Source organism: Carassius carassius, chromosome 6 (assembly GCF_963082965.1).
Source record: "Carassius carassius chromosome 6, fCarCar2.1, whole genome shotgun sequence".
In the NCBI taxonomy this organism is placed as follows: Eukaryota; Metazoa; Chordata; class Actinopteri; order Cypriniformes; family Cyprinidae; genus Carassius; species Carassius carassius.
In genome coordinates, this window is record NC_081760.1 from 22,972,782 (window position 1) to 22,987,931 (window position 15,150).

General features: G+C 34.5%; 1 protein-coding gene across 1 annotated transcript in view; it reads right to left on the bottom strand.

The window, feature by feature from the left end:
- The window catches only part of LOC132141924 (transcription factor LBX1b), a 2,405-nt gene extending 1,411 nt beyond the window's left edge, over window positions 1-994 (bottom strand). Inside the window, exon 1 of the mRNA XM_059551574.1 lies at window positions 413-994. Within this exon, the coding sequence (XP_059407557.1) occupies window positions 413-725 (313 nt within the window). The 5' untranslated portion in view covers window positions 726-994. The remainder of the gene's footprint in view (window positions 1-412) is intronic.
- Between the last annotated feature and the right edge of the window lie 14,156 nt (window positions 995-15,150).

A 15,150-nucleotide genomic window follows, 5' to 3' on the forward strand; every position in this document is an offset into this window, starting at 1 on the left:
ACCATAAAATTTAGTTTTGTTGGAGTACATCAATGTATTTGATTCTGCAATATTAAATTGTTTTGAATAAAACAAGGGCGTAGGTTTGCTTTTGGTAACGCTGGGGACATAAAAGCAGACCCCATAACAACTTCTAAGGTAATATCAATGGTTTGACATATTTCAGATGCATCAAATATTACAAAAGCATATACATATATTTAGCAGTTTGATCAAAATTATTGCTAGGGACAATTTGGTAGTCGCTGGACTGGTACAGGTCCAAGCGTCCCTATAATTTTACGCCCAAGAGGTAACCATTATTTAGTCAGTTGCAGCTTGTTTAACTAGCCTATTTGTAGATGAATTGTAAAAAGATAATTTTTAAAATCTAAAACTTAATTTACAATCCCTAAACATGTTCTTTTCTTACCTTCTGCTGCTTGGAGTACACCTAATTCGAGCCCTTTGAACGTTTTGCTGGCCAGTTCCTGAAGAGCACACAGAGGCGATGCTTGAGTGATGAGAGTCTGCCGTGATCTAGTGATGCTCTGCCGGGCTCTCTCTGATGCTGCAAGCCGGGGAATCTTGTGAGTTCGCTTGACAGTCGGTCTGCTGAGGATGTCTGCGATGCTGAAGGGGGTTAATGGCTTGTTGGAACTCGCGGGTGGTGGAAGGTGGTCCAGGGGGTTCGGCCCACGGCTCTCCATAGCCTCACAGACTTTGACAACTTTGGTGGTCGTCATCCAACCCGTTGCAAAGCAGCTTTGGTTCTAAAACTTTGTATACAAATTTGTCGAGACTCTTAATTACAATAGGCTATATAATGTTGGTTTAAAAATCTAGGCTACCACTTTCTATTCTATTCTGTTCTATTCTATTCTATTTTATTTAAAAGTCTTTTGGCAAATGAGTAGCTGACCAACGAAAATGGCAACGTCCAATGAGTTAGCCTAGTCTCTCACCATCGCTATCCAACAACAAATGAGCAGTTAGCCCTGTGCGTTGACAGCTCTGTTCTGTTCAGAGTTCTGGAGGCTGAGGACTACTTAGTGCTCACTTAATTAGCTATGACGGAAAGGCGGAGTCGTGTAAAGTGATGAAGGTTTGTGTTTGGTGGCTCTTGTTTGTCTTCTGCACAAGAAACAAACAGTCCTAAACGACGGCTGATAGGCTAATTCCCAGTTCTGTTTTGCTGAATTCTTATTCCGACCAAAGCACTTAAATGTGAATAACTGCTGAGATAGCCTACTAAAAATAAATAAAATAAAATAAAAATTACCAATAATAAACTTTTGTATAATTTCTACATGATTTAATTATTATCACATAGCATGATTTCATTGAAGTGTATAGCCTACAATACAACATTTTAATATTTAATGTAATATATGACATAATATTGAATTGAATACTGAATTGTATTTGCAGGCCATTTAGGATCGATGCTCGTGCATTCACCCCGACTCGTGCTAAAATTACTATATTTATTTCATAAAGTTCATAAAGTATATTAAAATCACGTTTTCAGATTACGTTAAATCTAAATTCGTATATTTACGACACAATAACGCTGTTCCCAGTAAATTCATAATTGCATGCTTACGAAAGCTGTCAGTTCTGAAAGTTCTTAACTAAGTCCCGAAATGTCACAAAGATGAAACAAATAAAATAAAATAAAATAATAATACACACAGAAAACACACTGTAAAAATTGGTGGCCTGCAGTTGTTACCTAAATAGCTATTTCTATTTGATTTAACCCATAAAAATGTTTTGTTCGTATAAATTAATTTCTTAGCGTTAATTCAGACATAACTTATATGTTATTTTTATGCCTAGTTTTTTTTTTTTTTTTTTAAATGTATGCTTAATTTAGAGATTAATATAATTACTTCAATATAAATGCATCATAACAGATCGAGATAAGTTTATAGAGACAATGGTTTTAGGCCAAACACAGTGCACTTGTATCGCCCATATGCAACATGCAAGTGTGTGCGGATGAAGGAAGAAGAAGATGAAGGTGAGAGTGTGGGGTGCACTATTTATTTATTTTTTTAACTATATATTTAGCTTTTTATTAAATGCAGAACTATGGTCTGATCTTCTTGTGAAATATATTAAAACATGCAACACACACACACACACACACACACACACACGCAAACTTTAACTTTGACAACAGACTTGTCTATTTATTTCAGGAAGTCAGTCACCCAAACAATGCTCTATCGTTTTCTCTTTTTCCTTCAAACAGCACACACAGACATACACACTCTATTCTTGCAGGCTGTGCAGGAAACATGAATTAGCCAAGTCAATGCGGTCTGACTGTTGAGTTAATGGCAGTCTTGACCTCTTGCTGCGGCCTTTGTTTAGTGTTTCTCTTGAAGCCAAGTGGTTATGAATTAACTGGGACAGCAAAGTCTATAATACACGTCTATCGGAATTAATACTTTTTAAATGGCATCTTATATTAGCTTGTTATAAGTATGTATTATAATGCAGCCATACTATTTATTAATATGTGTTTCACAGAATTTTTCAGATAAAATAATAACAATTAGTAACAGTAATAATAGTTATTATGGCAAAATGTGTAATGTTAAATAAACATTTACTAACTGTTTCCCCCCACACATGTATATTACACATTGTCTTACATTGGAAATTACTGAATTTTATGTCCAAAGCTTGATCATTAAATTTGGTTGAAATGTATAGCTACAGAACCTTTATATATTTAAGAAATATTAATTACAAATGTCTCTATACTGTAAAGTATCTTCAAGGAGAAATGAACAGTGTAGTAAATATAGATGGAAGATCATCTGACAGTAGCCTATATTAGGAGCTGAGCCCCCTTTCAGACGGAGTGCATGTAAGGTCAGCTGAAGTTTATTTATACACATATAAAACAGCATAGCTGAGGCAAATATTAAGGTCAAAAATAGCATCAAGTTAAAAGGCAATAAATAGTGGAATAAATAAAATAATAAATAAAAACAAATTGTTGACTTTGATCTTTTGGTATGTGAATGCTAGATTATGTGTTTGTTGGAGGGATGGAGGAAGTGGAGGCTGAACAGTATCCGATATCTAAGTGAAACATGAACTTGTGGTAATCCACCAAACCCCACACCTTAAAAACGGACCACCTTCAGTGTTGATTAAATTACATAAGAATGTGACATTTCTATGTGCATGATCAACATGTATTTCTATTTGATCTCACATATCAGAAGTCTTTGGTCGGGAACAGCTTGAATCACTGTGGGTCTTGATGGAGCCGTCACCATGTTGATTTCGGTTGCATATTTTTTTGATATATGACAGTTTTACATACCTTTATAAAGAAATAATCGGAATTACATTGTGATTTCAGATTCAATGAAGGCTATTTTGGGCATTTTCTAAGAAGAAAAATGTAAAAATGAATTTAATTTCTCTATTGTACCGAATAAAATAGCTTGCAAAAGTTCCCCACACATTCCCCAAAATGAGATAATACTTTGCTTTCATTAATTTTCATTTGAGTGTAAAGTTATTTCTTTTTCTGGTTGTGTGGTGAACAGCCGCAAAGTGTGCTGCATGAAATTTGCAGGAAAATGCTGGATTAGTCACAAAGGAACTCACGTTTCTATAAATCACAAAACTTTTCTGAACAGCTGTTTGTCTCACTGCAGAAAAGCCTTCCTGATTTATATATAAATACGTATTTGTTGTTATTATTAATTATTATTATTTGTGGTAGTAGCTAATAGCAGAAGTAGTGTTTTTGTGTATTTATTTAGTTTTTAGAAATGCATTTATATGAGGGGAAAAATTATGTTATTCCACTTGTACTATTTTTATTCCATCACCACCATCATCATTATTACTAAAGCTACTGATAAACAATTTTAGAAATACAAATGTTTATGAACAGGATATCCTAAAGGTCGAATACCAATGGTGCTTGATTGCTAAGTGAACAAACAGTTCAGGCTTATGTTGAGGGTCACAACCTTCAAATTAGTCACAGTAAAACATAAACCAATGGCATTGGGGTAAAATTACACACATCTATTGAATTAAAATGCTCGTGAAGCACACAAGTGCAGATGAGAATTTAACTGCAAATGCTAAGTAATATTGCAATTTCCCCCCACATTTTACAACTAAAGTAACCGACTTCATTATTATCTCCTCTTAACCAGTCTAAATATTAGTAGCTTATGCAACAATTTAAATTGTGATGGAAAACTGGCAGTGCACAAAAAATAAAATAAATAAATAAAATAAAAAGTATAACAAAATAGTATAATTTAGAACATACAGGCTTTGAATAAGCAGATTTACAACAAATAACAGTAGAGCTTGAGTGAAGAAAATGCCCATGTTCTAGTGCAACATTCTGTGGTGGCTTCAGGCCTAATAAATAATTAGCTTCTAAATCAGTGTAATTAAGAGGTTGAATCACCGAAGAAAGAAAAAAAAGCTCATAAACAGCGAAAAAGAGATCTTAATACCATTAAATAATGAACTGAAGCAAGGAACATTAATATAATTGTGTATTTCCCCTGCAGGTAATGGGGAATGGGCTGTAAATTATAGATGTTTTTTTTTCCCTCTTGGTAAAAACAACAGACTGAAATATGTGTCTGTTTATTGTTTATGAGATCAAGTTTCTTTTCCTTCACTATAGGCCTATATATTCATATTTACTCATGATCATAGTTCAGTTTACATGGCAGACAAGGCTTGATTACTAATATTAATTTTAAATCATTTTTAAGTTATTTGATCATATACTTTCCAAATGATATGCTTCTGAGCAATACCGTCCACAGAAACAATGTGAGTGAACGATTTCACTAACAGAAGTCTGCCACCTACTGGAGAGATGAAAAACATTACGTTGATGGCAAATTGTTCTTGATGCTTCTACATTCAGTGAATCCAGTATAACAAACGCAAACTAAAACAATATATATGACAAGAACGATAGATAACCCCCCCCCCCCCGCACTTTTAATCAGAATAATACTAGACTCATTTACTGCAGAATTACTGAACTCTTAAAATGCAACATGTATTTCACTGAACGTGAGACTGAAGCTGCACAGCAGTCTGCTGCCTCTTTGTCCCTGTGGCAGAACATTTGTTATTCTGTGCCCATGTGGCGTTGTGCCTGTCTGCTGGTTAGGCCTGATGCCAGCGGACACAGTCATTCCCCTTGAAAGCTGTTCACACAGCCTGGCATCAAAATACCTCCAGTCTCTAATGGTGTTTGGGAATGTAGCATATTGGGAATGCTTTTGTATTCTCGAAAAACATGAAAACTCCTCATTCCAATACTGGTATAATAAAACATGTCAAACCATATTACACAAATGCAAATAGTTGAATGTAAATAAAACACACAAAATAGTATAGTATATGTATGCTGTATGTGTGAGCATGTGTGTGTAAATGAATAATGAGTGATCTGGCTCAAATTATAACTGGTCAAAGTGTCAAGCACAAGTGTTTAATTGCCCCAAAAATTGAAGATTGCTTCAATGAGGGAGAATTTCTAAGTGTGTATGAAAGTGCACAGGTGTGTGTATGTGCATGTTTGCGTGATATACAATGAAGAAAAAAATGTGGTGTAAGATTTGAGGATCCGAAGGATTTCGAAAGATTATTGTAGTATGTTTTAGAAAATACTATTTCAGTCTTTTTACTTCAAAGAAACCCCCCTTTACCCATCTTCTTATGTATGCAGACCTTTTTTTGAAAACCTTTTAAAATTTCACATTTATTTCAATGTGTTACTTACTGTTTGGTTGTAATTACATGCGATATGTACTAGTAATTTTTTTTTTTCAAAGTACATCCTATACTGAAAAAAATTAGCGTGGAAGTAAATATAGTCATGCATTTTAAAGTGTTATCACAATATTTGTACATATGTTGTTTTTTGAATATATAAATAATTATACATTTTGTTGAAATATATGGTTACTACAAAAAAAAAAAAAAAAACACCAACAACAAAAACATCATAGATATGATTCATATTTGTAAATATAAAACCTATGGGGATTTTATAAACCTATCTCTTCATCTACCCAATGTATGTATGTAAGAATAATATTACCTTATAGGTAACATACATGGCAATATCACTCAATATTTCCATATTTGTGAAAAAATATTTAAAAAGGAAAAATCATCCTTTTTAACTGAAATTGCTTCAAATATCTCAATGCAAATCTAACTTACATTTATGTCAGTGTCTGTCAGTAACATAATAGGTGGAATATCAAATCTAAGCAGAACATAATGTGTCACTAGGATGTCATATGGTCTTCTTGCCAGATCAATGACTGAACACAGCTTTACGTATCACAGAGAGACATGAGGGAGGGCTGTGGGGATCTGCTTTGAGCCTTTAACATCAATTACACTCAGTTTGATGAATGGGATAGCATTAGAGAAGAGGAATGCTCAGCTGCTCTTTGAACGTGAGTAAGTATGTGTCAGAGTGAGCTGTTTTTGTTTTCGTTTGTGAAGTCACTTAGCAGCATCAAGCTTTGTGTTTGTGTGTGTATACAGTACAAGAGGAGTATCTATGTGTCAAAGACTCTTTGGTCGCCCCCTAGCAGTGCTTCGGCCCAAAATACTCCAACATTGAGCCTGTCAGACACTCATCAATCAGAAGGGTTAGTAAAAGCCATTTAGGCAGTTTAACGAGCCAGCCAATCACACTAGAGAGGGCTCATTAGCATACTCAATTGCACTCATTTATGCCAGAGACTGCTGGAGGCTTGGCCACATTGTTGTCATAGTCTGTGAACTGTGTGAAGTGCTTTAAGACTGGGATCAAATGATTATATGAAGGAACAATATTGCACGAAATAAAGAGGCATTCATTCTATCATGACTTTTACCACTTTCATGTAAAATCTCAGCTTTGACTTTTTTTTCTCCATGCTCTTTTTCTGCTTATCGACCTCTGTTTGATCTTATTCTGTAAATGTTCTTATTTATCTAATTTTCTTTTCATGAAAAAAAAAAAATCAGATTAGATTAATGCATATTGATTCACTTTCTCACATACATTAATTGATACTTTTTCTACATAAACCCAGGAACCCCCTAAAAAAGGCATTATTACATTTACATCATTACATATAATAATAATATTATTAATCAGATAATTAGTGGGTAATTACATATTGTTAGAAATGTCTTCACATTTTACTTTTATATAACTTTTCATTAAAAACATTGTTACATCATATAATAATTCTTATTATTGTTATTAAACACTCCCCACATACTCCAGCCTACAAACCCCAAATTCGTTACAAAAACACAACTCCAGCCATTATTAATTTTATATAGATCAAATACATCAAAGAATATATCATTATTTTTTTTTCTACTCATACATGAATGGTTTGCTTTCCATGTAACTTCCACTGCGTTATCTCCATGGACACTTGGTTTTACAGCCTGGTGTTAGTGGATTGGCTCTACATGAACAGAATACAACCATTTCTAAACATATAGTGTAATCACTAACATACTAACGAATCCCCCCATTCACCCAGCTCTGTATATCTCTGCTATACACACCTGCTTCCGGACTATAGCTGAGCCGCTGATTTCTCCTCCTCTCCACTCCAAAGCACACTCTTTCCCACCCAAATAAGACAGTGATGAATCCAAGGGTTTTTGTTGTCTTGTTTTTATGAACTAGGCCTAAATACCCAGTAACTCTATTCTCCCCGTACAGCTTTTCTGCCTGCTTGATCTATTGTCCTTAAAGAGACTAGAGCTACAAAGAGAAGCTATACATTAACACAGGCCCTTGTCCTGGCTATTCAGTGTAGCAGAGCACAGCTGTCTCACAGTACACTCGACGCTTCTGAAGGGTGAGGGGTGACAGGGGGTTCACTTACATTGAGCGGCCCCCTCTGGAGCACTGAGTGAAGAGTGTTTGGGAGAAATTGAGAAGGATGGCAGAAAAGGCTCAGTATTTGCAGTGATGGAGAGGGTGCTTCGTCACACGCAACGGACAGCTGCAGCGGTCTCTTTCTTGGTCACTTTGCTAACAGTGTGGCTCAACGTGGCCTTGTGTCTTTGTGGCGAGCTGGAATATGTGCCGCGTGTTAAAGCAGAGTTCAAAGGTCTTTAGCATAGTTGGTGTGTGCTTTATGGTGGAAGCTGGGTAATTAAAACCCTTTGGTGTTTTAATAGCATTACCACCCATTGAGATGATGATTATTCGGATTGTTAGCTGCCAAAAATGTTTTTAATCTTCTTGATTTGTAAAGGTGCAATCAGTAAGTTTTAGAATGTTTGGTTTATTTATTGCTGCTACTGCACACTGGAAATTTTCTTTATTTTTATTTTTTATTTTTATTTGATCTATGCCTCATACGACATATTTTTTTTGGGTTAAATCCAAACAATTTTTTGTCCGGTTGCTGGCTCATGCTGGCAAGCAGCAGGACAGAGGTCATTGTGGTCCCACTTATTGCCTTTTGCATGGCTCTGCAAAAAGGGCAATAGGTAGAAGTGCTGTTTTTGCATAAAATAAGTACAGAAGTAACCAGTCAATAAAAAAAAAAAAAATTTGGTAGATTGAGCTTACTGTTGTTATAATTGTTTCATCATTATACTGTATGATTTACAGTAAGGTGAGTTTGACTCGGAAGTCTAAAGGTTTGATTAGCTGTTACTTAATGAAAATATGTACATTTAACATATTTCTCAATACAAAAACTTAAATGTGTCTAAACTTTTTGTAAACATTATTTTAAAATTCTAGACAGTTCTTACATCTTTTAGAGAGTTTATTAAGTTCTGGACTGCAATGTTCAGAACTTTTGGTTTCAGTTTATTAAAATTGCTGCTTTTTGGGCTGACAGATCTTGGGTAGCTTCAAGCGGTGTATAGCCTTGGTCGGAATCTTTGAAGATTTGGTTTTGACTGATGAAATGTAACATTTAAATCCAGAATTTTAACAGAATTTATAATCCATTTAATATTTTATGACCACAAGCATTTCCAGCAGCTACTCACACTTAGCTTTAAAAATTCCCGAGCTTTAAATATAGTCAAATACATCAATCATAATTATTTTGATGTGTCATTATTTTACTTTAGCAGAGACAACATATTTTCTACACATCTGTGTAAAACAGCTGAATCTTGGAAAGATTCCCAGTACAACAAATATGCTTACATTTGCTTACAACTCAATTATATATCCTTTGTTAAACCAAAGAGTCTTTAGTTAAGTCAGTACAGTCCAATTAATCTTATTCTCAGCATGACACCCCAAGAGAGCCCTTCCCCAGCTTCTGATGACTGATGTGCTTCACTGCTCTGACACTAACTGAATTTAGGATATATATTTCAGTCTTTTTTATAGATTATATATATATATATATATATATATATATATATATATATACAAATGTGTTTGTGTCATATATATATATATAATATTTTTTTTTTGCTGTATGGGTGTAAGGCTAATAAAAGTGCATTAGACAGATTAACACTCATGAGGCTGTAATGGAGGGCTGGAGAAGAGAGACAGCATCATCAATCATACAAGGAAAGACAAATTAATAAATAACCACCAGACCCAGCACTGGAGAGCTGCCATTATCAGCCAACAGAAGCTTTAAATGCTTAATGGACTGTGATTAAGAACTCATTTAGCATGAGGCCATGGAGATATGGTCCCATTACTGTACCTGTATGTGTCTTTTTATGAATGTAAGTTTCCTGTGTGAACACTAATTACAGCAGAAAGTTCACTGTAGCAGTTACATAGTTATTCATGAGATGATAGTTTACACAAAAAACATTCTGTCATCATTTTCTCACGCTCATGTTGTTAAAACCTGGAGAAGATATTTTTTTAAATATATTTTATTAACCCATGACCCAATTCAGAAGATAAGAGTTTGGAGAATGGATGGATAATTTATTATCTTTCACATTTGGACAAAATAATTCAAACCATCTTCTAAAGAAATAAATTAATATTAGTAAATGATGACAGAATCTTCATTTTGGGGTGAACTTTGGGTGGTCTAATTATTGTAAATCGGTCATTATTGTCCAGCAGGGGTCAGTTGGAGCTACATTTATCTGGATCTATTGGATTTGATCCTTTTTTGACATAGCACACTCTACAGCTTTAGCAGCACAACTGTCCTGTCATAGATTTCATCTGCTCTTCAACAGAAACTCACAAACATGAGCGTGCTGTAATTTATGACAGATATTAAATCAGAACTCTTTGGCAGTGGCTCTTTACACTAAGTGTCAAAAAGTAAATATGATTACACCAAATGTATATTAAAAACTGCACCATGTAGAAAAAAAAAAATCTGAAGCAATGTGATATTTGTACTTAAGGTAAAATATAAGAGCAATGGTGGCCATAGTTAGTTAAAATAGACTTTGTCAATGAGCTTGGCTATTTGCTATCGGAGTAAATAGACACTTTATGTGCCCCTAATATTTCACTTGTGCACCTTAGATTATGCTTGAGCACCCTTTGCTCCTTGGTGCCCAAAGTGCCCTTTTGTCAAAGCAAATTTTCCTCAAATTTTTTGTAATAACATTTTGTGAATGCCTGCCCATGCCCAATCTAAATATTAGTAAAATTTATTAATAATAATTTAGCCGTAAATAAAATGACCCACATGATGACCTTTCACCTGACGACGACGACCTCCTCCAAGCGGGACGATTCCTCTCAAGCTGCACACGCATTTTTTAATTGCTAGAGGATATTATTAACACCGCGGCAGCTGGTAAGTGGTGTTTCATTCTCAGCGAAGTGATTTTGATGTTTATTTACTTATTATTATTTTACAAGAACGATGTGATGTGAGAACATGCAGATATGTTGTTTATATTGCTGTGTGTAGTCTGTAGTGTAGAGTAACGTTAGCGTGCTGTTTGAGGGAGAAAAGTCTCACAGGCATCGAGGGGTCTGGTCTTTTTTATGTTATTTGACTAAACTAGTATTACATTACAGTATTTATTTATTTTTACATAGATTGCCTTAAAAATAATTATCACAACACTGGTAAGGTTTACTCAGATTTTCTCATTCTCTGAATTATCATTATAAAAATAAAAACAATTAAGAAATGAATTAAAATATAATTATATTTAAATGTGACACAAATATATATATATATATATATATATATATATATATATATATATATATATATATATATATATATATATATATATTTTGACATCTGACACCTGACATCAAAGTGCAGTGTGAAGGAGATGAATAACACTTGTAGCCTGTCATTTGTTTACATTGCAAAGGTGTTCAATTTTAGACAACAACAACTGCAACAGTAATAATAATATGAATCACTATATTCCAGTGTATCAGTTGTTTAATGTTTTGTATCAATATTTAAGGTGGACTTATTGATTAGGTGCAATAGTAGACAGTAGTGATGGCTAAAATAATAGATTAATGCTGAAATAGTAAATTATGCATTGTTTCTAAATGTACAGAGAGTTGAAAGTAATAGAGCTGGGGCCCGTTTCACTAAGGAGGTTCAACCAACTCTGAGTTTAAACTTGAACTCTGAGTTGACTTACCCTGAGATCGGAAACTTTGAGTTTTCGATTACAGATCTAGCTGCAATGAGTAGGTTTAAGCAACTCTAAATTGACTGCGCATGCACCACTACTATAAAAAGCCAGTATCAATGGAGCGCTGATAATACGATTCACCATGACAACAGCTCCCGCCAAAAATCCATCTGTATACTTCAGACTCGATACAAATGTAATTCTTATCAGTGTTATAATATCACAGGTGAAAACTGGCAGAACATTAGATTAATTAATTAATAGCTAATAATTTTATGGTATCTCATGGGCAAAAAATACATATAAGATAATCATACTAATAATAATATTTAAGTGTATTTTTCTTATTTTACAAATGATCTGCCAATAGATTAAGAAAAATACGGCAGTGGCTATTTACACTAAGTGGAATTAAGATACTTTCTTAGCGATAGATCCTATTTACAGTAGGCTAAGTGCAAGTAGCTCTAGATGCTATTTGAAGAAAAAAATGTACAGTGAAAATCGTGATATATTCTATTTACCATGTAAAAGTAGCAATTCTTTGCAACAGGCTAAGTGTAAATAATAATTAGATGCTAGTTATACTTTATACTGGCAGACACATTTGCACCTCAGTATTGTGATACATTAACAGGATGCAATAAAAACATATTGTAAATGATTATATTTATTACAATTATAAATAGTTGTATCATTATTAAACACTCGTTAGGCACTTTTTTTCCACTTTTAGAACATTTTGTTCATTTTTATTGAAAATAAATTCTAATGTGACATGTGATGGGAAAAGTGAGAAGAATGAGCTCAGCAAAAGCCGGACTCTAACCCAATCAATAGCGTTACAAGCTAGTTTTCCGTGCCAAAAACATTACTGCCTAGTGCCTACACCACTGAAGCCGTTATTCACATGTGTCATATTTAACCTTATGTGTCAATGGAGGGCGGAGCTACAGTAGATTTGCACTTAGTAATGGACACTCAGAATAACGTTTACCATTTGCATTAAGATTATTTTTATTACCACGCTGGCATATAATTTTGCTTAAGTAAAATGCACTTAATTTAGATCCACCCCAGGAAACAAGACAAAATTTCATATATAATTGTCTTATATAGAAAATCAATCTTTATTTTATAATCTTCTAAAAAAGAAGAAGAAAAAACACTTAGTAAGAAGAGCATTTTTCCAGCGTGCATTAATGAAGTGTTTAAAAAGGGGGAGGAGACCGAAATAAACTCTGGGTTTATCGAATAAAACCAGCTCCCAACCAGGTTAGGTTCATAGTGTAAGTTACCATGGTAACTGACTCTGAGTGTAAGTTCCTCTCTTTCAGAAACGGGCTTGACTTACCCTGCTTTGTCAGGTTTGACAAACCTCCCATTCTGAAACAGAAAACCTAGAGTTTCCCTCATTTCAGGGTAAACATACTCAGAGTTTTCACTTAACCTCCTTTGTGAAACGGGCCCCAGATGAGGAGATGGATACAGAGGAAGAAAAAGAGGGAAATATAGAGGCACAAGTGACAGAAAGGGAGCAGGGAACAGCAAGCCAGGAGACAGAGGCTGGTGAGAAAGAGGAAAATGTAGAGGCACAAGCATTTTCTATAGTTTTAACTATAACAGCTGTTCTTAATTATTTTGTAGAACAGAGAAGAAAAAGCCATCAGATTGGGACAACTTAAGACATTTAAGTTTCTGATCCCAGAGCTATTATCAGGTGGAAAGAAAATATTTTTTAACTTTTAAACTTAAAATTGTCTTTTCTATTTTTTCTTTTTCAAAACTGCATCAGAGCATTTGCTGCCGTATCAATACATAATCATCCATATCGATACGCGAATCAGCAAGGAATGCATCACAGTATATTGCTGTATTGATATTTTGAACAGTGCCATTTAAAGCCTTGTTCCATGTGCCCCTTTTATACTTTGAGCACCTGCCCCTCCAAAGGTCTCTGCACGGCCCTGCAGGTTACTGAAACAGTGTGTTGAAATGAAACACTTAAAAGTAAGCCTTGTGATTATTGTAGTTCATTTCTCCATGTGTTTGCACCCGATGCAGTCTAACATTTCGCATCAGCATTTAGTTTTACAGATAATTGGAAGAATGAGTGAATAGAGTAGAAAAGAGTGAATAACCTCCTATATGAGACAATAATTGATTCTTTAAAAAAATTGTGTCATGCTATGGACTTAACGCTGGGAGTCAAATGACCATGAGAACATACTCCGTAGACATCACTCTCTGATCTACAATCAGCTTTTCACACACACACACACACACACACACACACACACACACACACACACACACACACACACACACACACACACACACACACACACACACTTATATAAATTATATATAGTTATAAATTTTTTAGAAACATCTCAAATTCATGTGAGAAAAGAGAGGGCCAAAAAAAAAAGGCCAGATGGATTTATAGTGGCAAAAAATATTAAAATGTAAAAAAACACCCACACACAGAACTATTACTTCAGCATTTATCAAAGGTTAGTCACAAGGCTGAGAAAGAATTATTGCAACCAAGGGAAACCATATATATATATATATAATACATATTTAGGCAGAGCACATGATAGTGTATGGAGTGACATGATTCTTCTTTTAAACTGAGTGTATGTGATACACATTAAACTGTGTTAATGAAATTTCAAAATGGAAATTCTGTCATCATGTACTCACACTCATCATTCCAAACCTGTAGGACTTTTTTTTTCCGTAGAACTCCAAATGAGCCATCCTGAAGAATATTGGTAATCAAACCATTTTGGTTACCACTGACATGCACTGTACAAATATGTTGTATACGTTGTCTTATGTTCCACAGAAGAAAGAAAGTAATTAAAGTCTGGAGTGGCATACTGTATGGGTGAGTAAATAATGACATAAATATCATTTCTGGGTGAGCTATGCTTTTAAGGCCTGTGGTCTTCATGATGAGGAATCCTCATATCAGTTGTCTGTATGTAGGATGTAGAGACAGTAACATATGAATCACTGGTTTTCTGTTATCTGTGCACAGATAAAGTGGTTGTACTTGAATTAATATAGACAATGAATACATAAACAGTTCACTACCTCAAAATCATCGTTTTGCCATTGTACACACACACACACACACACACACACAAATATAAATATGCATACACATACATGATAGTTTGTGTTATATTTAATAGTTTCTGTAACATGAGTATCAACAAGTGTACATTCGCCCAGTGAAAGTCCAGTAAATTTGAACACAGAGTAAAATCATGTTGTTAACATGTGACAATGTCAGTCTCACATTAAAATTGTGAGAAATTATAGTAGGAGGAGCTTGATTTGACAGTAAGAAGTGGTTGGTTGAACATCGTACACTCTCCCTCCTCCTTGTTAAATGTGCAGAATTCAGTCATAATTCAGTCAAAATTAGCCTGCTGTAACATTCCCAATCACCAGCCCAGAACTACATTTCCCAGCAGCCTGTCTGGTTCACACCTACACCCTGTCCTTAATCAGCACACCTGTTAC